Below are 23,843 nucleotides of genomic sequence, written 5' to 3'. Positions count from 1 at the left end.
ATGTAGTATCTAAGTACCACGTGTGATGTGTGTAGTTACTAAAGTTTACCATGTGTGATGTGTGCTAGTGCATATTTCTACCTGCTATTGTGAAGTAATCAAGCTAGCATCGTTAGCATTGGCAAAAATGCTAATATGTTTAAGTGTCTATGTTGTTATTATTATTAACTTACATTCTTTTTGTATGGTTTCACTTTCACTAATTCCTCAGTAAATTCAGCAAAACGTCACTGTGGAGTTATTGAGTCTGTTTAGCTGATCGGAGAGCTAGCTTGCGCAGCTAGTGGGTCCATGACCATGACTTCTGTTTTGTTTGATCAGCCGTTTTACTGCCGTGTTACAGACAGCATTTAGAAACAATGAAGGTATGTAAATAAACATTGACATAATATTTCTGTGTAAATAAGTCATTTCACCACATATTTCTCTGAGACTTATAGTCCAGTGCAGCTCATATAAGGAACTTGTGTTTTTCTTCTAAAATTGAGTGGGTGTGGCTTATAAACAGGTGCGCTCTATAGCCTGAAAACATGGTGCTAATAAAGCTTAAAGATAAATGTTTGACAACATAAAAGTCAGGTTTTCTTTAGGGAATACAAAATATAAAAAGTTATTTTCTAACTCTAGCCTAGTCCCAAACATAACCCTAACTCTAAATCTCGTGTAGCCTAGTCCCAAACATAACCCTAACTGTAACTATAGTTTAGCCTAGTCCCAAACATAACCCTAACTCTAACTCTCGTGTAGCCTAGTCCCAAACATAACCCTAACTGTAACTATAGTTTAGCCTAGTCCCAAACATAACCCTAACTCTAACTCTCGTGTAGCCTAGTCCCAAACATAACCCTAACTGTAACTATAGTTTAGCCTAGTTCCAAACATAACCCTAACTGTAACTCTAAATTAGCCTAGTTCCAAACATAAACCTAACTGTAACTCTAGTTTAGCCTAGTCCCAAACATAACCCTAACTGTAACTCTAAATTAGCCTAGTTCCAAACATAACCCTAACTGTAACTCTAAATTAGCCTAGTTCCAAACATAACCCTAACTGTAACTCTAGTTTAGCCTAGTCCCAAACATAACCCTAACTGTAACTCTAGTTTAGCCTAGTCCCAAACATAAACCTAACTGTAACTCTAAATTAGCCTAGTTCCAAACATAACCCTAACTGTAACTCTAGTTTAGCCTAGTCCCAAACATAAACCTAACTGTAACTCTAAATTAGCCTAGTTCCAAACATAAACCTAACTGTAACTCTAAATTAGCCTAGTTCCAAACATAAACCTAACTGTAACTCTAGTTTAGCCTAGTCCCAAACATAAACCTAACTGTAACTCTAAATTAGCCTAGTTCCAAACATAAACCTAACTGTAACTCTAAATTAGCCTAGTTCCAAACATAAACCTAACTGTAACTCTAAATTAGCCTAGTTCCAAACATAAACCTAACTGTAACCCTAAATTAGCCTAGTTCCAAACATAAACCTAACTGTAACTCTAAATTAGCCTAGTTCCAAACATAAACCTAACTGTAACTCTAGTTTAGCCTAGTCCCAAACATAAACCTAACTGTAACTCTAAATTAGCCTAGTTCCAAACATAAACCTAACTGTAACTCTAAATTAGCCTAGTTCCAAACATAAACCTAACTGTAACTCTAAATTAGCCTAGTTCCAAACATAAACCTAACTGTAACTCTAAATTAGCCTAGTTCCAAACATAAACCTAACTGTAACTCTAAATTAGCCTAGTTCCAAACATAAACCTAACTGTAACTCTAAATTAGCCTAGTTCCAAACATAAACCTAACTGTAACTCTAGTTTAGCCTAGTCCCAAACATAAACCTAACTGTAACTCTAAATTAGCCTAGTTCCAAACATAACCCTAACTGTAACTCTAGTTTAGCCTAGTTCCAAACATAAACCTAACTGTAACTCTAGTTTAGCCTAATCCCAAACATAACCCTAATCCTGACCCTAGTTTAGCCTAGTCCCAAACAGACCCATAAGTGTAGTTTAGCCTAGTCCCAAACAGACCCATAAGTGTAGTTTAGCCTAGTCCCAAACAGACCCATAAGTGTAGTTTAGCCTAGCTCTATGGTGAAGAGGTGCACGTGGTGTACCTTGTTCCGCAAAGAGTGCGGCCAGAGGGACAGACTTGTGGGACTTGATGAGACTAGTAGACCAGGGGTTGCTGCCGTCAGAGAGAGGACGCACTCTGGTGGCCAGGAGAAGGAAGGACAGGTTAAGGTTGTCATGGCGATACAAGTCCACATCAAACACACCTCTCAGTGGCGGCCGGCCTCTCCTTGGTCTGCACAGAACTGGGACCCCAAGTCCTCCCTTTCTTCTTGATGCCCTTCCTCACGTCCTCAAACTCCTCCGGCCTGAAGAGGGCGCTGCGACCCCACGTACGCTTGCTGTCATCCTGTGTGACTGTAGGGTACAGTGTTAACTTAACTTAACTTAACTTGCTCTCATCCTGTGTGACTGTAGGGTACAGTGTTAACTTAACTTAACTTAACTTGCTCTCATCCTGTGTGACTGTAGTGTACAGTGTTAACTTAACTTAACTTAACTTGCTCTCATCCTGTGTGACTGTAGTGTACAGTGTTAACTTAACTTAACTTAACTTGCTCTCATCCTGTGTGACTGTAGTGTACAGTGTTAACTTAACTTAACTTAACTTGGTCTCATCTTGTGTGACTGTAGTGTACAGTGTTAACTTAACTTAACTTGCTCTCATCCTGTGTGATTGTAGTGTACAGTGTTAACTTAACTTAACTTAACTTGCTCTCATCCTGTGTGATTGTAGTGTACAGTGTTAACTTAACTTAACTTAACTTGGTCTCATCTTGTGTGACTGTAGTGTACAGTGTTAACTTAACTTAACTTACTCTCATCCTGTGTGACTGTAGTGTACAGTGTTAACTTAACTTAACTTACTCTCATCCTGTGTGACTGTAGTGTACAGTGTTAACTTAACTTAACTTAACTTGGTCTCATCTTGTGTGACTGTAGTGTACAGTGTTAACTTAACTTAACTTACTCTCATCCTGTGTGACTGTAGTGTACAGTGTTAACTTAACTTAACTTACTCTCATCCTGTGTGACTGTAGTGTACAGTGTTAACTTAGCTTGTGACACCCACCTTGTTTGTTGTCACACATTGTAATCCTGCATGAAGCAACTGTTGGTGTGTGACTAAGTACATGATGCAACTGTTGGTGTGTGACTAAGTACATGATGCAACTGTTGGTGTGTGACTAAGTACATGATGCAACTGTTGGTGTGTGACTAAGTACATGATGCAACTGTTGGTGTGTGACTAAGTACATGATGCAACTGTTGGTGTGTGACTAAGTACATGATGCAACTGTTGGTGTGTGACTAAGTACATGATGCAACTGTTGGTGTGTGACTAAGTACATGAAGCAACTGTTGGTGTGTGACTAAGTACATGATGCAACTGTTGGTGTGTGACTAAGTACATGATGCAACTGTTGGTGTGTGACTAAGTACATGATGCAACTGTTGGTGTGTGACTAAGTACATGAAGCAACTGTTGGTGTGTGACTAAGTACATGAAGCAACTGTTGGTGTGTGACTAAGTACATGATGCAACTGTTGGTGTGTGACTAAGTACATGATGCAACTGTTGGTGTGTGACTAAGTACATGAAGCAACTGTTGGTGTGTGACTAAGTACATGATGCAACTGTTGGTGTGTGACTAAGTACATGATGCAACTGTTGGTGTGTGACTAAGTACATGATGCAACTGTTGGTGTGTGACTAAGTACATGATGCAACTGTTGGTGTGTGACTAAGTACATGATGCAACTGTTGGTGTGTGACTAAGTACATGATGCAACTGTTGGTGTGTGACTAAGTACATGAAGCAACTGTTGGTGTGTGACTAAGTACATGATGCAACTGTTGGTGTGTGACTAAGTACATGATGCAACTGTTGGTGTGTGACTAAGTACATGAAGCAACTGTTGGTGTGTGACTAAGTACATGAAGCAACTGTTGGTGTGTGACTAAGTACATGATGCAACTGTTGGTGTGTGACTAAGTACATGATCCAACTGTTGGTGTGTGACTAAGTACATGATGCAACTGTTGGTGTGTGACTAAGTACATGATGCAACTGTTGGTGTGTGACTAAGTACATGATGCAACTGTTGGTGTGTGACTAAGTACATGAAGCAACTGTTGGTGTGTGACTAAGTACATGATGCAACTGTTGGTGTGTGACTAAGTACATGATGCAACTGTTGGTGTGTGACTAAGTACATGATGCAACTGTTGGTGTGTGACTAAGTACATGATGCAACTGTTGGTGTGTGACTAAGTACATGATGCAACTGTTGGTGTGTGACTAAGTACATGATGCAACTGTTGGTGTGTGACTAAGTACATGAAGCAACTGTTGGTGTGTGACTAAGTACATGAAGCAACTGTTGGTGTGTGACTAAGTACATGATGCAACTGTTGGTGAGTGACTAAGTACATGATGCAACTGTTGGTGTGTGACTAAGTACATGATGCAACTGTTGGTGTGTGACTAAGTACATGATGCAACTGTTGGTGTGTGACTAAGTACATGAAGCAACTGTTGGTGTGTGACTAAGTACATGATGCAACTGTTGGTGTGTGACTAAGTACATGATGCAACTGTTGGTTTGTGACTAAGTACATGAAGCAACTGTTGGTGTGTGACTAAGTACATGATGCAACTGTTGGTGTGTGACTAAGTACATGATGCAACTGTTGGTGTGTGACTAAGTACATGATGCAACTGTTGGTGTGTGACTAAGTACATGATGCAACTGTTGGTGTGTGACTAAGTACATGATGCAACTGTTGGTGTGTGACTAAGTACATGATGCAACTGTTGGTGTGTGACTAAGTACATGATGCAACTGTTGGTGTGTGACTAAGTACATGATGCAACTGTTGGTGTGTGACTAAGTACATGATGCAACTGTTGGTGTGTGACTAAGTACATGATGCAATGTTAGGTTTAGTGCTGCCATGGACAAAGTGGCACGTGATGAGAAGAAAAGCGAGCACTCACGCTGAATAGCTCGTAGGCGGGGAATGAGTGTGGGACTGCTGGGAGGGGAGGAGCTTGTGCTGTGAAGGCTCCGCCTCTTGTCCATGGAAGGTGAGGCCTGCACTGTGATCTTGTGCTGGAAGTCTGCAAGAAGACATGAGGTCACTGATGAGTGAGGTCACAGGTCACTGATGAAGAATACAAGTTGTTAAACATGCCAACCAGGATGATACAAGTGAAGAATGAAAGAGACAACACACCTGAGGGTAAACATGCCAACCAGGATGATACAAGTGAAGAATGAAAGAGACAACACACCTGAGGGTAAACATGCCAACCAGGATGATACAAGTGAAGAATGAAAGAGACAACACACCTGAGGGTAAACATGCCAACCAGGATGATACAAGTGAAGAATGAAAGAGACAACACACCTGAGGGTAAACATGCCAACCAGGATGATACAAGTGAAGAATGAAAGAGACAACACACCTGAGGGTAAACATGCCAACCAGGATGATACAAGTGAAGAATGAAAGAGACAACACACCTGAGGGTAAACATGCCACCCAGGATGATACAAGTGAAGAATGAAAGAGACAACACACCTGAGGGTAAACATGCCACCCAGGATGATACAAGTGAAGAATGAAAGAGACAACACACCTGAGGGTAAACATGCCACCCAGGATGATACAAGTGAAGAATGAAAGAGACAACACACCTGAGGGTAAACATGCCAACCAGGATGATACAAGTGAAGAATGAAAGAGACAACACACCTGAGGGTAAACATGCCACCCAGGATGATACAAGTGAAGAATGAAAGAGACAACACACCTGAGGGTAAACATGCCAACCAGGATGATACAAGTGAAGAATGAAAGAGACAACACACCTGAGGGTAAACATGCCACCCAGGATGATACAAGTGAAGAATGAAAGAGACAACACACCTGAGGGTAAACATGCCACCCAGGATGATACAAGTGAAGAATGAAAGAGACAACACACCTGAGGGTAAACATGCCAACCAGGATGATACAAGTGAAGAATGAAAGAGACAACACACCTGAGGGTAAACATGCCACCCAGGATGATACAAGTGAAGAATGAAAGAGACAACACACCTGAGGGTAAACATGCCACCCAGGATGATACAAGTGAAGAATGAAAGAGACAACACACCTGAGGGTAAACATGCCACCCAGGATGATACAAGTGAAGAATGAAAGAGACAACACACCTGAGGGTAAACATGCCAACCAGGATGATACAAGTGAAGAATGAAAGAGACAACACACCTGAGGGTAAACATGCCACCCAGGATGATACAAGTGAAGAATGAAAGAGACAACACACCTGAGGGTAAACATGCCACCCAGGATGATACAAGTGAAGAATGAAAGAGACAACACACCTGAGGGTAAACATGCCACCCAGGATGATACAAGTGAAGAATGAAAGAGACAACACACCTGAGGGTAAACATGCCACCCAGGATGATACAAGTGAAGAATGAAAGAGACAACACACCTGAGGGTAAACATGCCACCCAGGATGATACAAGTGAAGAATGAAAGAGACAACACACCTGAGGGTAAACATGCCAACCAGGATGATACAAGTGAAGAATGAAAGAGACAACACACCTGAGGGTAAACATGCCACCCAGGATGATACAAGTGAAGAATGAAAGAGACAACACACCTGAGGGTAAACATGCCAACCAGGATGATACAAGTGAAGAATGAAAGAGACAACACACCTGAGGGTAAACATGCCAACCAGGATGATACAAGTGAAAGAGACAACACACCTGAGGGTAAACATGCCAACCAGGATGATACAAGTGAAGAATGAAAGAGACAACACACCTGAGGGTAAACATGCCACCCAGGATGATACATGTGAAAGAGACAACACACCTGAGGGTAAACATGCCAACCAGGATGATACAAGTGAAAGAGACAACACACCTGAGGGTAAACATGCCAACCAGGATGATACAAGTGAAGAATGAAAGAGACAACACACCTGAGGGTAAACATGCCAACCAGGATGATACAAGTGAAGAATGAAAGAGACAACACACCTGAGGGTAAACATGCCAACCAGGATGATACAAGTGAAGAATGAAAGAGACAACACACCTGAGGGTAAACATGCCAACCAGGATGATACAAGTGAAAGAGACAACACACCTGAGGGTAAACATGCCAACCAGGATTATACAAGTGAAGAATGAAAGAGACAACACACCTGAGGGTAAACATGCCAACCAGGATGATACAAGTGAAGAATGAAAGAGACAACACACCTGAGGGTAAACATGCCAACCAGGATGATACAAGTGAAAGAGACAACACACCTGAGGGTAAACATGCCAACCAGGATGATACAAGTGAAGAATGAAAGAGACAACACACCTGAGGGTAAACATGCCACCCAGGATGATACATGTGAAAGAGACAACACACCTGAGGGTAAACATGCCAACCAGGATGATACAAGTGAAAGAGACAACACACCTGAGGGTAAACATGCCAACCAGGATGATACAAGTGAAGAATGAAAGAGACAACACACCTGAGGGTAAACATGCCAACCAGGATGATACAAGTGAAGAATGAAAGAGACAACACACCTGAGGGTAAACATGCCAACCAGGATGATACAAGTGAAAGAGACAACACACCTGAGGGTAAACATGCCAACCAGGATGATACAAGTGAAGAATGAAAGAGACAACACACCTGAGGGTAAACATGCCACCCAGGATGATACATGTGAAAGAGACAACACACCTGAGGGTAAACATGCCAACCAGGATGATACAAGTGAAAGAGACAACACACCTGAGGGTAAACATGCCAACCAGGATGATACAAGTGAAGAATGAAAGAGACAACACACCTGAGGGTAAACATGCCACCCAGGATGATACAAGTGAAGAATGAAAGAGACAACACACCTGAGGGTAAACATGCCACCCAGGATGATACAAGTGAAGAATGAAAGAGACAACACACCTGAGGGTAAACATGCCAACCAGGATGATACAAGTGAAGAATGAAAGAGACAACACACCTGAGGGTAAACATGCCACCCAGGATGATACAAGTGAAGAATGAAAGAGACAACACACCTGAGGGTAAACATGCCAACCAGGATGATACAAGTGAAGAATGAAAGAGACAACACACCTGAGGGTAAACATGCCACCCAGGATGATACAAGTGAAGAATGAAAGAGACAACACACCTGAGGGTAAACATGCCACCCAGGATGATACAAGTGAAGAATGAAAGAGACAACACACCTGAGGGTAAACATGCCAACCAGGATGATACAAGTGAAGAATGAAAGAGACAACACACCTGAGGGTAAACATGCCACCCAGGATGATACAAGTGAAGAATGAAAGAGACAACACACCTGAGGGTAAACATGCCACCCAGGATGATACAAGTGAAGAATGAAAGAGACAACACACCTGAGGGTAAACATGCCACCCAGGATGATACAAGTGAAGAATGAAAGAGACAACACACCTGAGGGTAAACATGCCAACCAGGATGATACAAGTGAAGAATGAAAGAGACAACACACCTGAGGGTAAACATGCCACCCAGGATGATACAAGTGAAGAATGAAAGAGACAACACACCTGAGGGTAAACATGCCACCCAGGATGATACAAGTGAAGAATGAAAGAGACAACACACCTGAGGGTAAACATGCCACCCAGGATGATACAAGTGAAGAATGAAAGAGACAACACACCTGAGGGTAAACATGCCACCCAGGATGATACAAGTTAAGAATGAAAGAGACAACACACCTGAGGGTAAACATGCCACCCAGGATGATACAAGTGAAGAATGAAAGAGACAACACACCTGAGGGTAAACATGCCAACCAGGATGATACAAGTGAAGAATGAAAGAGACAACACACCTGAGGGTAAACATGTCACCCAGGATGATACAAGTGAAGAATGAAAGAGACAACACACCTGAGGGTAAACATGCCAACCAGGATGATACAAGTGAAGAATGAAAGAGACAACACACCTGAGGGTAAACATGCCAACCAGGATGATACAAGTGAAAGAGACAACACACCTGAGGGTAAACATGCCAACCAGGATGATACAAGTGAAGAATGAAAGAGACAACACACCTGAGGGTAAACATGCCACCCAGGATGATACATGTGAAAGAGACAACACACCTGAGGGTAAACATGCCAACCAGGATGATACAAGTGAAAGAGACAACACACCTGAGGGTAAACATGCCAACCAGGATGATACAAGTGAAGAATGAAAGAGACAACACACCTGAGGGTAAACATGCCAACCAGGATGATACAAGTGAAGAATGAAAGAGACAACACACCTGAGGGTAAACATGCCAACCAGGATGATACAAGTGAAGAATGAAAGAGACAACACACCTGAGGGTAAACATGCCAACCAGGATGATACAAGTGAAAGAGACAACACACCTGAGGGTAAACATGCCAACCAGGATGATACAAGTGAAGAATGAAAGAGACAACACACCTGAGGGTAAACATGCCAACCAGGATGATACAAGTGAAGAATGAAAGAGACAACACACCTGAGGGTAAACATGCCAACCAGGATGATACAAGTGAAAGAGACAACACACCTGAGGGTAAACATGCCAACCAGGATGATACAAGTGAAGAATGAAAGAGACAACACACCTGAGGGTAAACATGCCACCCAGGATGATACATGTGAAAGAGACAACACACCTGAGGGTAAACATGCCAACCAGGATGATACAAGTGAAAGAGACAACACACCTGAGGGTAAACATGCCAACCAGGATGATACAAGTGAAGAATGAAAGAGACAACACACCTGAGGGTAAACATGCCAACCAGGATGATACAAGTGAAGAATGAAAGAGACAACACACCTGAGGGTAAACATGCCAACCAGGATGATACAAGTGAAAGAGACAACACACCTGAGGGTAAACATGCCAACCAGGATGATACAAGTGAAGAATGAAAGAGACAACACACCTGAGGGTAAACATGCCACCCAGGATGATACATGTGAAAGAGACAACACACCTGAGGGTAAACATGCCAACCAGGATGATACAAGTGAAAGAGACAACACACCTGAGGGTAAACATGCCAACCAGGATGATACAAGTGAAGAATGAAAGAGACAACACACCTGAGGGTAAACATGCCAACCAGGATGATACAAGTGAAGAATGAAAGAGACAACACACCTGAGGGTAAACATGCCAACCAGGATGATACAAGTGAAAGAGACAACACACCTGAGGGTAAACATGCCAACCAGGATGATACAAGTGAAGAATGAAAGAGACAACACACCTGAGGGTAAACATGCCACCCAGGATGATACATGTGAAAGAGACAACACACCTGAGGGTAAACATGCCAACCAGGATGATACAAGTGAAAGAGACAACACACCTGAGGGTAAACATGCCAACCAGGATGATACAAGTGAAGAATGAAAGAGACAACACACCTGAGGGTAAACATGCCAACCAGGATGATACAAGTGAAGAATGAAAGAGACAACACACCTGAGGGTAAACATGCCAACCAGGATGATACAAGTGAAGAATGAAAGAGACAACACACCTGAGGGTAAACATGCCAACCAGGATGATACAAGTGAAAGAGACAACACACCTGAGGGTAAACATGCCAACCAGGATGATACAAGTGAAGAATGAAAGAGACAACACACCTGAGGGTAAACATGCCACCCAGGATGATACATGTGAAAGAGACAACACACCTGAGGGTAAACATGCCAACCAGGATGATACAAGTGAAAGAGACAACACACCTGAGGGTAAACATGCCAACCAGGATGATACAAGTGAAGAATGAAAGAGACAACACACCTGAGGGTAAACATGCCAACCAGGATGATACAAGTGAAGAATGAAAGAGACAACACACCTGAGGGTAAACATGCCAACCAGGATGATACAAGTGAAGAATGAAAGAGACAACACACCTGAGGGTAAACATGCCAACCAGGATGATACAAGTGAAAGAGACAACACACCTGAGGGTAAACATGCCAACCAGGATGATACAAGTGAAGAATGAAAGAGACAACACACCTGAGGGTAAACATGCCACCCAGGATGATACATGTGAAAGAGACAACACACCTGAGGGTAAACATGCCAACCAGGATGATACAAGTGAAAGAGACAACACACCTGAGGGTAAACATGCCAACCAGGATGATACAAGTGAAGAATGAAAGAGACAACACACCTGAGGGTAAACATGCCAACCAGGATGATACAAGTGAAGAATGAAAGAGACAACACACCTGAGGGTAAACATGCCAACCAGGATGATACAAGTGAAAGAGACAACACACCTGAGGGTAAACATGCCAACCAGGATGATACAAGTGAAAGAGACAACACACCTGAGGGTAAACATGCCAACCAGGATGATACAAGTGAAGAATGAAAGAGACAACACACCTGAGGGTAAACATGCCAACCAGGATGATACAAGTGAAGAATGAAAGAGACAACACACCTGAGGGTAAACATGCCAACCAGGATGATACAAGTGAAAGAGACAACACACCTGAGGGTAAACATGCCAACCAGGATGATACAAGTGAAGAATGAAAGAGACAACACACCTGAGGGTAAACATGCCACCCAGGATGATACATGTGAAAGAGACAACACACCTGAGGGTAAACATGCCAACCAGGATGATACAAGTGAAAGAGACAACACACCTGAGGGTAAACATGCCAACCAGGATGATACAAGTGAAGAATGAAAGAGACAACACACCTGAGGGTAAACATGCCAACCAGGATGATACAAGTGAAGAATGAAAGAGACAACACACCTGAGGGTAAACATGCCAACCAGGATGATACAAGTGAAAGAGACAACACACCTGAGGGTAAACATGCCAACCAGGATGATACAAGTGAAGAATGAAAGAGACAACACACCTGAGGGTAAACATGCCACCCAGGATGATACATGTGAAAGAGACAACACACCTGAGGGTAAACATGCCAACCAGGATGATACAAGTGAAAGAGACAACACACCTGAGGGTAAACATGCCAACCAGGATGATACAAGTGAAGAATGAAAGAGACAACACACCTGAGGGTAAACATGCTAACCATGATGATACAAGTGAAGAATGAAAGAGACAACACACCTGAGGGTAAACATGCTAACCATGATGATACAAGTGAACAATGAAAGAGACAACACACCCGAGGGTAAACATGCCAACCAGGATGATACAAGTGAAGAATGAAAGAGACAACACACCTGAGGGTAAACATGCTAACCAGGATGATACAAGTGAAAGAGACAATACACCTGAGGGTAAACATGCCAACCAGGATGATACAAGTAAAAGAGACAACACACCTGAGGGTAAACATGCCAACCAAGATGATATAAGTGAAGAATGAAAGAGACAACACACCTGAGGGTAAACATGCTAACCATGATGATACAAGTGAAGAATGAAAGAGACAACACACCTGAGGGTAAACATGCTAACCATGATGATACAAGTGAAGAATGAAAGAGACAACACACCTGAGGGTAAACATGCCAACCAGGATGATACAAGTGAAGAATGAAAGAGACAACACACCTGAGGGTAAACATGCAAACCATGATGATACATGTGAAAGAGACAACACACCCGAGGGTAAACATGCTAACCATGATGATACAAGTGAAAGAGACAACACACCTGAGCGTAAACATGCTAACCAGGATGATACAAGTGAAAGAGACAATACACCTGAGGGTAAACATGCCAACCAGGATGATACAAGTGAAGAATGAAAGAGACAACACACCTGAGGGTAAACATGCTAACCATGATGATACAAGTGAAGAATGAAAGAGACAACACACCTGAGGGTAAACATGCTAACAATGATGATACATGTGAAAGACACAACACACCTGAGGGTAAACATGCTAACCATGATGATACAAGTGAAAGAGACAACACACCTGAGGGTAAACATGCCAACCAGGATGATACAAGTGAAAGAGACAACACACCTGAGGGTAAACATGCCAACCATGATGATACAAGTGAAGAGTGAAAGAGACAACACACCTGAGGGTAAACATGCCAACCAGGATGATACAAGTGAAGAATGAAAGAGACAACACACCTGAGGGTAAACATGCTAACCAGGATGATACAAGTGAAACACACCTGAGGGTAAACATGCTAACCAGGATGATACAAGTGAAACACACCTGAGGGTAAACATGCTAACCAGGATGATACAAGTGAAACACACCTGAGGGTAAACATGCTAACCAGGATGATACAAGTGAAACACACCTGAGAGTAAACATGCTAACCAGGATGATACAAGTGAAACAGACCTGAGGGTAAACATGCTAACCAGGATGATACAAGTGAAACACACCTGAGAGTAAACATGCTAACCAGGATGATACAAGTGAAACACACCTGAGAGTAAACATGCTAACCAGGATGATACAAGTGAAACAGACCTGAGGGTAAACATGCTAACCAGGATGATACAAGTGAAACACACCTGAGAGTAAACATGCTAACCAGGATGATACAAGTGAAACACACCTGAGGGTAAACATGCTAATCAGGATGATACAAGTGAAACACACCTGAGAGTAAACATGCTAACCAGGATGATACAAGTGAAACACACCTGAGAGTAAACATGCTAATCAGGATGATACAAGTGAAACACACCTGAGGGTAAACATGCTAACCAGGATGATACAAGTGAAACACACCTGAGGGTAAACATGCTAACCAGGATGATACAAGTGAAACACACCTGAGGGTAAACATGCTAACCAGGATGATACAAGTGAAACACACCTGAGGGTAAACATGCTAACCAGGATGATACAAGTGAAACACACCTGAGGGTAAACATGCTAACCAGGATGATACAAGTGAAACACACCTGAGGGTAAACATGCTAATCAGGATGATACAAGTGAAACACACCTGAGGGTAAACATGCTAACCAGGATGATACAAGTGAAACACACCTGAGGGTAAACATGCTAACCAGGATGATACAAGTGAAACACACCTGAGGGTAAACATGCTAACCAGGATGATACAAGTGAAACACACCTGAGAGTAAACATGCTAACCAGGATGATACAAGTGAAACAGACCTGAGGGTAAACATGCTAACCAGGATGATACAAGTGAAACACACCTGAGAGTAAACATGCTAACCAGGATGATACAAGTGAAACACACCTGAGAGTAAGCATGCTAACCAGGATGATACAAGTGAAACAGACCTGAGGGTAAACATGCTAACCAGGATGATACAAGTGAAACACACCTGAGAGTAAACATGCTAACCCGGATGATACAAGTGAAACACACCTGAGGGTAAACATGCTAATCAGGATGATACAAGTGAAACACACCTGAGAGTAAACATGCTAACCAGGATGATACAAGTGAAACACACCTGAGAGTAAACATGCTAATCAGGATGATACAAGTGAAACACACCTGAGGGTAAACATGCTAACCAGGATGATACAAGTGAAACACACCTGAGGGTAAACATGCTAACCAGGATGATACAAGTGAAACACACCTGAGGGTAAACATGCTAACCAGGATGATACAAGTGAAACACACCTGAGGGTAAACATGCTAACCAGGATGATACAAGTGAAACACACCTGAGAGTAAACATGCTAACCAGGATGATACAAGTGAAACACACCTGAGAGTAAGCATGCTAACCAGGATGATACAAGTGAAACAGACCTGAGGGTAAACATGCTAACCAGGATGATACAAGTGAAACACACCTGAGAGTAAACATGCTAACCCGGATGATACAAGTGAAACACACCTGAGGGTAAACATGCTAATCAGGATGATACAAGTGAAACACACCTGAGAGTAAACATGCTAACCAGGATGATACAAGTGAAACACACCTGAGAGTAAACATGCTAATCAGGATGATACAAGTGAAACACACCTGAGGGTAAACATGCTAACCAGGATGATACAAGTGAAACACACCTGAGGGTAAACATGCTAACCAGGATGATACAAGTGAAACACACCTGAGGGTAAACATGCTAACCAGGATGATACAAGTGAAACACACCTGAGGGTAAACATGCTAACCAGGATGATACAAGTGAAACACACCTGAGGGTAAACATGCTAATCAGGATGATACAAGTGAAACACACCTGAGGGTAAACATGCTAACCAGGATGATACAAGTGAAACACACCTGAGGGTAAACATGCTAACCAGGATGATACAAGTGAAACACACCTGAGGGTAAACATGCTAACCAGGATGATACAAGTGAAACACACCTGAGGGTAAACATGCTAACCAGGATGATACAAGTGAAACACACCTGAGGGTAAACATGCTAACCAGGATGATACAAGTGAAACACACCTGAGAGTAAACATGCTAACCAGGATGATACAAGTGAAACACACCTGAGGGTAAACATGCTAACCAGGATGATACAAGTGAAACACACCTGAGGGTAAACATGCTAACCAGGATGATACAAGTGAAACACACCTGAGGGTAAACATGCTAACCAGGATGATACAAGTGAAACACACCTGAGGGTAAACATGCTAACCAGGATGATACAAGTGAAACACACCTGAGGGTAAACATGCTAACCAGGATGATACAAGTGAAACACACCTGAGGGTAAACATGCTAACCAGGATGATACAAGTGAAACACACCTGAGGGTAAACATGCTAACCAGGATGATACAAGTGAAACACACCTGAGAGTAAACATGCTAACCAGGATGATACAAGTGAAACACACCTGAGGGTAAACATGCTAACCAGGATGATACAAGTGAAACACACCTGAGGGTAAACATGCTAACCAGGATGATACAAGTGAAACACACCTGAGGGTAAGCTGATGCGGTTTCCGTCCTTGAGTTTGAGGCGGGAGCGTTTGAACTTGCCCTTCCTCTTCTTGACGTTGGGCTTGTCCTTGTTCATGTGGAAGATGAGGATGTTGAGCTCTCTCTCCAACACGTTGATCTCTCGCTCTGCCAACTGCTGCTCACGTCTCTTCAGCACCTCCTCCTGGGACTTCTGCTGCAGGGCGGCCCGGGTCAGCTCCTCCTCCCTGGAACGCAGCTCCTGTGAGGGTAACACAACCTCATCTGTCATGTGGACATCATCTGTCATGTGGACATCATCTGTCATGTGGACATCATCTGTCATGTGGAGATCATCTGTCATGTGGACATCATCTGTCATGTGGACATCATCTGTCATGTGGACATCATCTGTCATGTGGACATCATCTGTCATGTGGACATCATCTGTCATGTGGACATCATCTGTCATGTGGACATCATCTGTCATGTGGACATCATCTGTCATGTGGACATCCTCTGTCATGTGGACATCATCTGTCATGTGGAGATCATCTGTCATGTGGACATCATCTGTCATGTGGACATCATCTGTCATGTGGACATCATCTGTCATGTGGACATCATCTGTCATGTGGACATCATCTGTCATGTGGACATCATCTGTCATGTGGACATCATCTGTCATGTGGACATCATCTGTCATGTGGACATCATCTGTCATGTGGACATCATCTGTCATGTGGACATCATCTGTCATGTGGACATCATCTGTCATGTGGACATCATCTGTCATGTGGACATCATCTGTCATGTGGACATCATCTGTCATGTGGACATCATCTGTCATGTGGACATCATCTGTCATGTGGACATCATCTGTCATGTGGACATCATCTGTCATGTGGACATCATCTGTCATGTGGACATCATCTGTCATGTGGACATCATCTGTCATGTGGACATCATCTGTCATGTGGACATCATCTGTCATGTGGAGATCATCTGTCATGTGGACATCATCTGTCATGTGGACATCATCTGTCATGTGGACATCATCTGTCATGTGGACATCATCTGTCATGTGGACATCATCTGTCATGTGGACATCATCTGTCATGTGGACATCATCTGTCATGTGGACATCATCTGTCATGTGGACATCATCTGTCATGTGGACATCATCTGTCATGTGGACATCATCTGTCATGTGGACATCATCTGTCATGTGGACATCATCTGTCATGTGGACATCATCTGTCATGTGGACATCATCTGTCATGTGGACATCATCCACTTCAAGTCACAAAGAAGATGTTTCTCTCCTAAATTGGATTGTGATTGGATTTGCAATCCTCCTATTTTATACATAAAGTGAGACCAGAAGGAGTCCAGGAGGACATGTTCTAGTCTCGACATGTCCTAGTCTCGACATGTTCTAGTCTCGACATGTTCTAGTCTCGACATGTTCTAGTCTCGACATGTTCTAGTCTCGACATGTTCTAGCCTCGACATGTTCTAGTCTCGACATGTCCTAGTCTCGACATGTCCTAGTCTCGACATGTCCTAGTCTCGACATGTCCTAGTCTCGACATGTCCTAGTCTCGACATGTTCTTGTCTCGACATGTTCTAGTCTCGACATGTTCTAGTCTCGACATGTTCTTGTCTCGACATGTTTCTGTCTCGACATGTTCTTGTCTCGACATGTTCTAGTCTCGACATGTTCTAGTCTCGACATGTTCTAGTCTCAACATGTTCTAGTCTCGACATGTTCTTGTCTCGACATGTTTCTGTCTCGACATGTTCTTGTCTCGACATGTTCTAGTCTCGACATGTTCTAGTCTCGACATGTTCTAGTCTCGACATGTTCTAGTCTCGACATGTTCTAGTCTCAACATGTTCTAGTCTCTACATGTTCTAGTCTCTACATGTTCTTGTCTCAACATGTTCTTGTCTCTTTTATTCAACAATATTTGCTTTTATGCAGACACTTTTGTCTCCATCAGAGGTCACCAACCTTCTGACTCTCCATGACACATATATAAGGGTTAGGGATTTATATATATATATATATATATATATATATATATATATATATATATATATATATATATATATATATATATATATATATATATATCTCACCGCCATTTGTGTGACAATATATACATAGACATTTTGTATATGTAAACATCAATGTGTATACTGTGTAATGTATATTTTCTTTTTTTTGTTTTTGTACTGTAATACTATTGTATTGTACTGTAATACTATTGTATTGTACTGTTTACATTGTACTGTAATACTATTGTATTGTACTGTAACACTATTGTATTGTACTGTTTACATTGTACTGTAATACTATTGTACTGTAATACTATTGTATTGTACTGTTTACATTGTACTGTAATACTATTGTATTGTACTGTAATACTATTGTACTGTAATACTAATGTATTGTACTGTAATACTATTGTATTGTACTTGTACTGTAATACTATTGTATTGTACTTGTACTGTAATACTATTGTATTGTACTGTTTACATTGTACTGTAATACTATTGTATTGTACTGTAATACTATTGTATTGTACTGTAATACTATTGTACTGTAATACTAATGTATTGTACTATAATACTATTGTATTGTACTTGTACTGTAATACTATTGTACTTGTACTGTAATACTCTTGTATTGTACAGTTGACATTGTAGTGTCATTAAGATTGCCAACAGAGATGATGTCCACTACTGCTATTGAATACAAAGCAAATCCTCCTTCAGTCTTCAAAGGTCCATTGTGAAGGACAATCCTAGTGCAGTCATGAACCCAGACCTAAATCAGCTCATGTGCTGGCTAATGAGCTACTTCTTTAGGTTGCCATTTGAAAGGAATGCAATAAACCTTTCAGCCTGTTAAGGCCATGATGAGATGCTAAATGATGAGATGCTAAATGATGAGATGCTAAATGATGAGATGCTAAATGATGAGATGCTAAATGATGAGATGCTAAATGATGTGATGCTAAATGATGAGATGCTAAATGATGAGATGCTAAATGATGAGATGCTAAATGATGAGATGCTAAATGATGAGATGCTAAATGATGAGATGCTAAATGATGTGATGCTAAATGATGTGATGCTAAATGATGAGATGCTAAATGATGAGATGCTAAATGATGTGATGCTAAATGATGTGATGCTAAATGATGAGATGCTAAATGATGTGATGCTAAATGATGTGATGCTAAATGATGTGATGCTAAATGATGTGATGCTAAATGATGAGATGCTAAATGATGTGATGCTAAATGTGATGCTAAATGATGTGATGCTAAATGATGTGATGCTAAATGATGTGATGCTAAATGATGAGATGCTAAATGATGAGATGCTAAATGATGTGATGCTAAATGATGTGATGCTAAATGATGTGATGCTAAATGTGATGCTAAATGATGTGATGCTAAATGATGAGATGCTAAATGATGTGATGCTAAATGATGAGATGCTAAATGATGTGATGCTAAATGATGTGATGCTAAATGATGTGATGCTAAATGATGAGATGCTAAATGATGTCTCCACCTTCTCTTTGGTCCTGAGCTCGTCAAACATCTCCTGGATCTCCACACGCCAGTCGTCCTGCATGATGTGGAAGGAGTCCTGCGGCATGGTGGCCATCACCGCCTCCTCGATGGCCGACAGCTGCTCCAGGATGCAGGAGAAGGAGGGCCGCACGTGGGGGTCCTGGTCCCAGCACTCTGGAAATAAAGCCAGTTGTATTACCACCGGGGTTCCCTGCATTGAACCTTGAGTTTATGTACCTTCCATGAGCTTGGCGAAGGGTTGTGGGCAGGTGGAGGGGATGGGTAGAGTTAACTTGTTGACCGCCACACCGTAAGCAACAGCCAGGCCGTCTATTCCTCGGTAAGGCACTTCTCCAGTCAGCAGCTCCCACAGCAGAACTCCATAGCTGGGGGAGGCAGGGAAGTCAAGGAAGGACAAACCAACATTCAACCAATGGTCTGTGGTCTTACCCCCAGACATCACTGCCTTTGGAGAAGAGAGACGACTTGATGACCTCGGGGGCCATCCAGGAGTAGGTGCCCGCTGCCGACATTTTGGTGGTTCTGTGCCACTCCCTGGCCAGGCCGAAGTCTGTGATCTTCAAGGTCTTCCTGCCGATGTCGTCGTTCTCAATGTGTTCAAGTAAGAGAACTGAAGGCAGAGACAAAGAGGAGTCATGATGTCGTTGTGAGGTCAGTCTACTTAGAAAAGATCTCAGGACAGAAGACAACTGTGATGGTGGAGGAACATCAAGTCTTGGTGCAGGTGAGGACATGACAGCTGATATTCAACAGGGCCACCAAGCCCCCAGGGCAGGGGTGTCAAACGTAAGGCCCATGAACAGGTTTTATCCGGCCCGCGGGAATAGTTTGCTGAGTATGAAAATGAACCTGAAATGTTTGAATGAAAGAAACTGCTGTTCTAAATGTGTCCACTGGATGTCACCATAGCAATTCTTTGCATCTTTGTAGATGATGCTACATATGTACACAATAGACCACATGATGATCAAACTACATAAATAACATCCTGTCATTTAATCTAATAATCATTTTTTTATGACTTGACTGATGATCATTATCACATATTTTATTCATAAAATATAAATAACGACAAATAAAGATAGAATACTTATAATCGCAACATGTAAGTGTAAAAAAACAAAACAACAACATTATGATTTGTACAATTTCAGAATGTGCTTGTTCTATTTTTAAAGAAAGAAAACAATCCCAAGTTGAGTTTATTTCTAAGTTATCCTGCCGGGATTTTACCAGTCTGGCCCACTTGGGAGTAGATTTTTCTCCATGTGGCCCCCAATCTAAAGTAACTCCATGAATCAGACAAACTAATGGATACATGACTCCATGACTAAAGTAACTACATGAATCAGACAAACTAATGGATGAATGACTCCATGAATAAAATAACTCCATGAATCAGACAAACTAATGGATACATGACTCCATGACTAAAATAACTCCATGAATCAGACAAACTAATGGATACATGACTCCATGACTAAAATAACTCCATGAATCAGACAAACTAATGGATACATGACTCCATGACTAAAATAACTACATGAATCAGACAAACTAATGGATACATGACTCCATGAATAAAATAACTACATGAATCAGACAAACTAATGGATACATGACTCCATGACTAAAATAACTCCATGAAATCAGACAAACTAATGGATACATGACTCCATGACTAAAATAACTACATGAATCAGACAAACTAATGGATGAATGACTCCATGAATAAAATAACTCCGTGAATCAGACAAACTAATGGATGAATGACTCCATGAATAAAATAATTGATACAAAAACATTTAAATATGAATCATTGTGACCACTGAAGTTTATTTGAGCTGACTTCAATGATAAAGCAGTTGTAATTATAATGATTTATTATAATTATTTGAGCTGACTTCAATGATAAAGCAGTTGTAATTATAATGATTTATTATTATTATTTGAGCTGACTTCAATGATAAAGCAGTTGTAATTATAATGATTTATTATAATTATTTGAGCTGACTTCAATGATAAAGCAGTTGTAGTTATAATGATTTATTATAATTATTTGAGCTGACTTCAATGATAAAGCAGTTGTAGTTATAACTGACATTTAGTGGTACTTCTAGTCAATAATCACAGATTGGTGTCTGACTCAAATGTTGAAACTTCTCTTCAATTATAACTTCTGTTTCAAATCAACTACTTTATTCTTACTAGTGTGACGTGCATGCATGTGTGGCTCAGATGGTAGAGCTGCCGGCCAGCAACGCGAGTGTTCCCGGTTGGAATCCATCCTCGTCACTGCTGTTGTGTCCTTGAGCAAGACACTTCACCCACCTTACTCACAATGGAGATAATGAGTTTGTCACTAGAGAAAAAGCGCTATATAAATATAATGGACTACACTAAACAGTGTTGAAGCTGAGCCTCCATTGACTTCAATGGCAGAGCATAAAGTGGGCGGTCCCACTGCAGCCAAACCGTCGGACAAATGGAAAGTGGGCGTGGCCTCGCTGAGATTGCGATTGATGATTGGATCATACGTCTCAGCCTGAATCACTTCTGATTGACAGCAACATCAACCATCCTGGAATCATTCTTCTACTTTCATTCTGTTCTGAGTTGAGTTGGAGAGTTTGACAATCCTCTATTTCATGTTTTCTGTGTCAGATGTAGCATCTTTACATCTTCATGTGATACTGGAAGTTGTCTGTGTCAGATGTAGCATCTTTACATCTTCCATGTGATACTGGAAGTTGTCTGTGTCAGATGTAGCATCTTTACATCTTCCATGTGATACTGGAAGTTGTCTGTGTCAGATGTAGCATCTTTACATCTTCCATGTGATACTGGAAGTTGTCTGTGTCAGATGTAGCATCTTTACATCTTCCATGTGATACTGGAAGTTGTCTGTGTCAGATGTAGCATCTTTACATCTTCATGTGATACTGGAAGTTGTCTGTGTCAGATGTAGCATCTTTACATCTTCCATGTGATACTGGAAGTTGTCTGTGTCAGATGTAGCATCTTTACATCTTCATGTGATACTGGAAGTTGTCTGTGTCAGATGTAGCATCTTTACATCTTCATGTGATACTGGAAGTTGTCTGTGTCAGATGTAGCATCTTTACATCTTCCATGTGATACTGGAAGTTGTCTGTGTCAGATGTAGCATCTTTACATCTTCCATGTGATACTGGAAGTTGTCTGTGTCAGATGTAGCATCTTTACATCTTCCATGTGATACTGGAAGTTGTCTGTGTCAGATGTAGCATCTTTACATCTTCCATGTGATACTGGAAGTTGTCTGTGTCAGATGTAGCATCTTTACATCTTCCATGTGATACTGGAAGTTGTCTGTGTCAGATGTAGCATCTTTACATCTTCATGTGATACTGGAAGTTGTCTGTGTCAGATGTAGCATCTTTACATCTTCCATGTGATACTGGAAGTTGTCTGTGTCAGATGTAGCATCTTTACATCTTCCATGTGATACTGGAAGTTGTCTGTGTCAGATGTAGCATCTTTACATCTTCATGTGATACTGGAAGTTGTCTGTGTCAGATGTAGCATCTTTACATCTTCCATGTGATACTGGAAGTTGTCTGTGTCAGATGTGGCATCTTTACATCTTCATGTGATACTGGAAGTTGTCTGTGTCAGATGTAGCATCTTTACATCTTCATGTGATACTGGAAGTTGTCTGTGTCAGATGTAGCATCTTTACATCTTCATGTGATACTGGAAGTTGTCTTTGTCAGATGTAGCATCTTTACATCTTCCATGTGATACTGGAAGTTGTCTGTGTCAGATGTAGCATCTTTACATCTTCATGTGATACTGGAAGTTGTCTGTGTCAGATGTAGCATCTTTACATCTTCATGTGATACTGGAAGTTGTCTTTGTCAGATGTAGCATCTTTACATCTTCCATGTGATACTGGAAGTTGTCTTTGTCAGATGTAGCATCTTTACATCTTCCATGTGATACTGGAAGTTGTCTGTGTCAGATGTAGCATCTTTACATCTTCATGTGATACTGGAAGTTGTCTTTGTCAGATGTAGCATCTTTACATCTTCCATGTGATACTGGAAGTTGCCTGTGTCAGATGTAGCATCTTTACATCTTCATGTGATACTGGAAGTTGTCTGTGTCAGATGTAGCATCTTTACATCTTCATGTG

At 41.5% G+C, this 23,843-nt stretch overlaps 1 protein-coding gene across 3 annotated transcripts in view; it reads right to left on the bottom strand.

Annotated features, from left to right (window-relative positions):
- map3k21 (mitogen-activated protein kinase kinase kinase 21) overlaps positions 1-23,843 on the bottom strand; it is an 80,526-nt gene that overhangs the window by 5,562 nt on the left and 51,121 nt on the right. For all 3 annotated transcript variants that reach the window (XM_062057982.1, XM_062057983.1, XM_062057984.1), the window contains 7 exons: positions 20,096-20,276; positions 19,883-20,031; positions 19,644-19,819; positions 16,073-16,313; positions 5,083-5,205; positions 2,287-2,437; positions 2,125-2,219 (listed from right to left, as the gene is read on the bottom strand). In XM_062057982.1, the coding sequence (XP_061913966.1) occupies positions 2,125-2,219; positions 2,287-2,437; positions 5,083-5,205; positions 16,073-16,313; positions 19,644-19,819; positions 19,883-20,031; positions 20,096-20,276 (1,116 nt within the window). The remainder of the gene's footprint in view (positions 1-2,124; positions 2,220-2,286; positions 2,438-5,082; positions 5,206-16,072; positions 16,314-19,643; positions 19,820-19,882; positions 20,032-20,095; positions 20,277-23,843) is intronic.

This window comes from Entelurus aequoreus, linkage group LG09 (genome assembly GCF_033978785.1).
Source record: "Entelurus aequoreus isolate RoL-2023_Sb linkage group LG09, RoL_Eaeq_v1.1, whole genome shotgun sequence".
In the NCBI taxonomy this organism is placed as follows: Eukaryota; Metazoa; Chordata; class Actinopteri; order Syngnathiformes; family Syngnathidae; genus Entelurus; species Entelurus aequoreus.
This window is presented reverse-complemented; position numbering and strand designations above follow the sequence as displayed.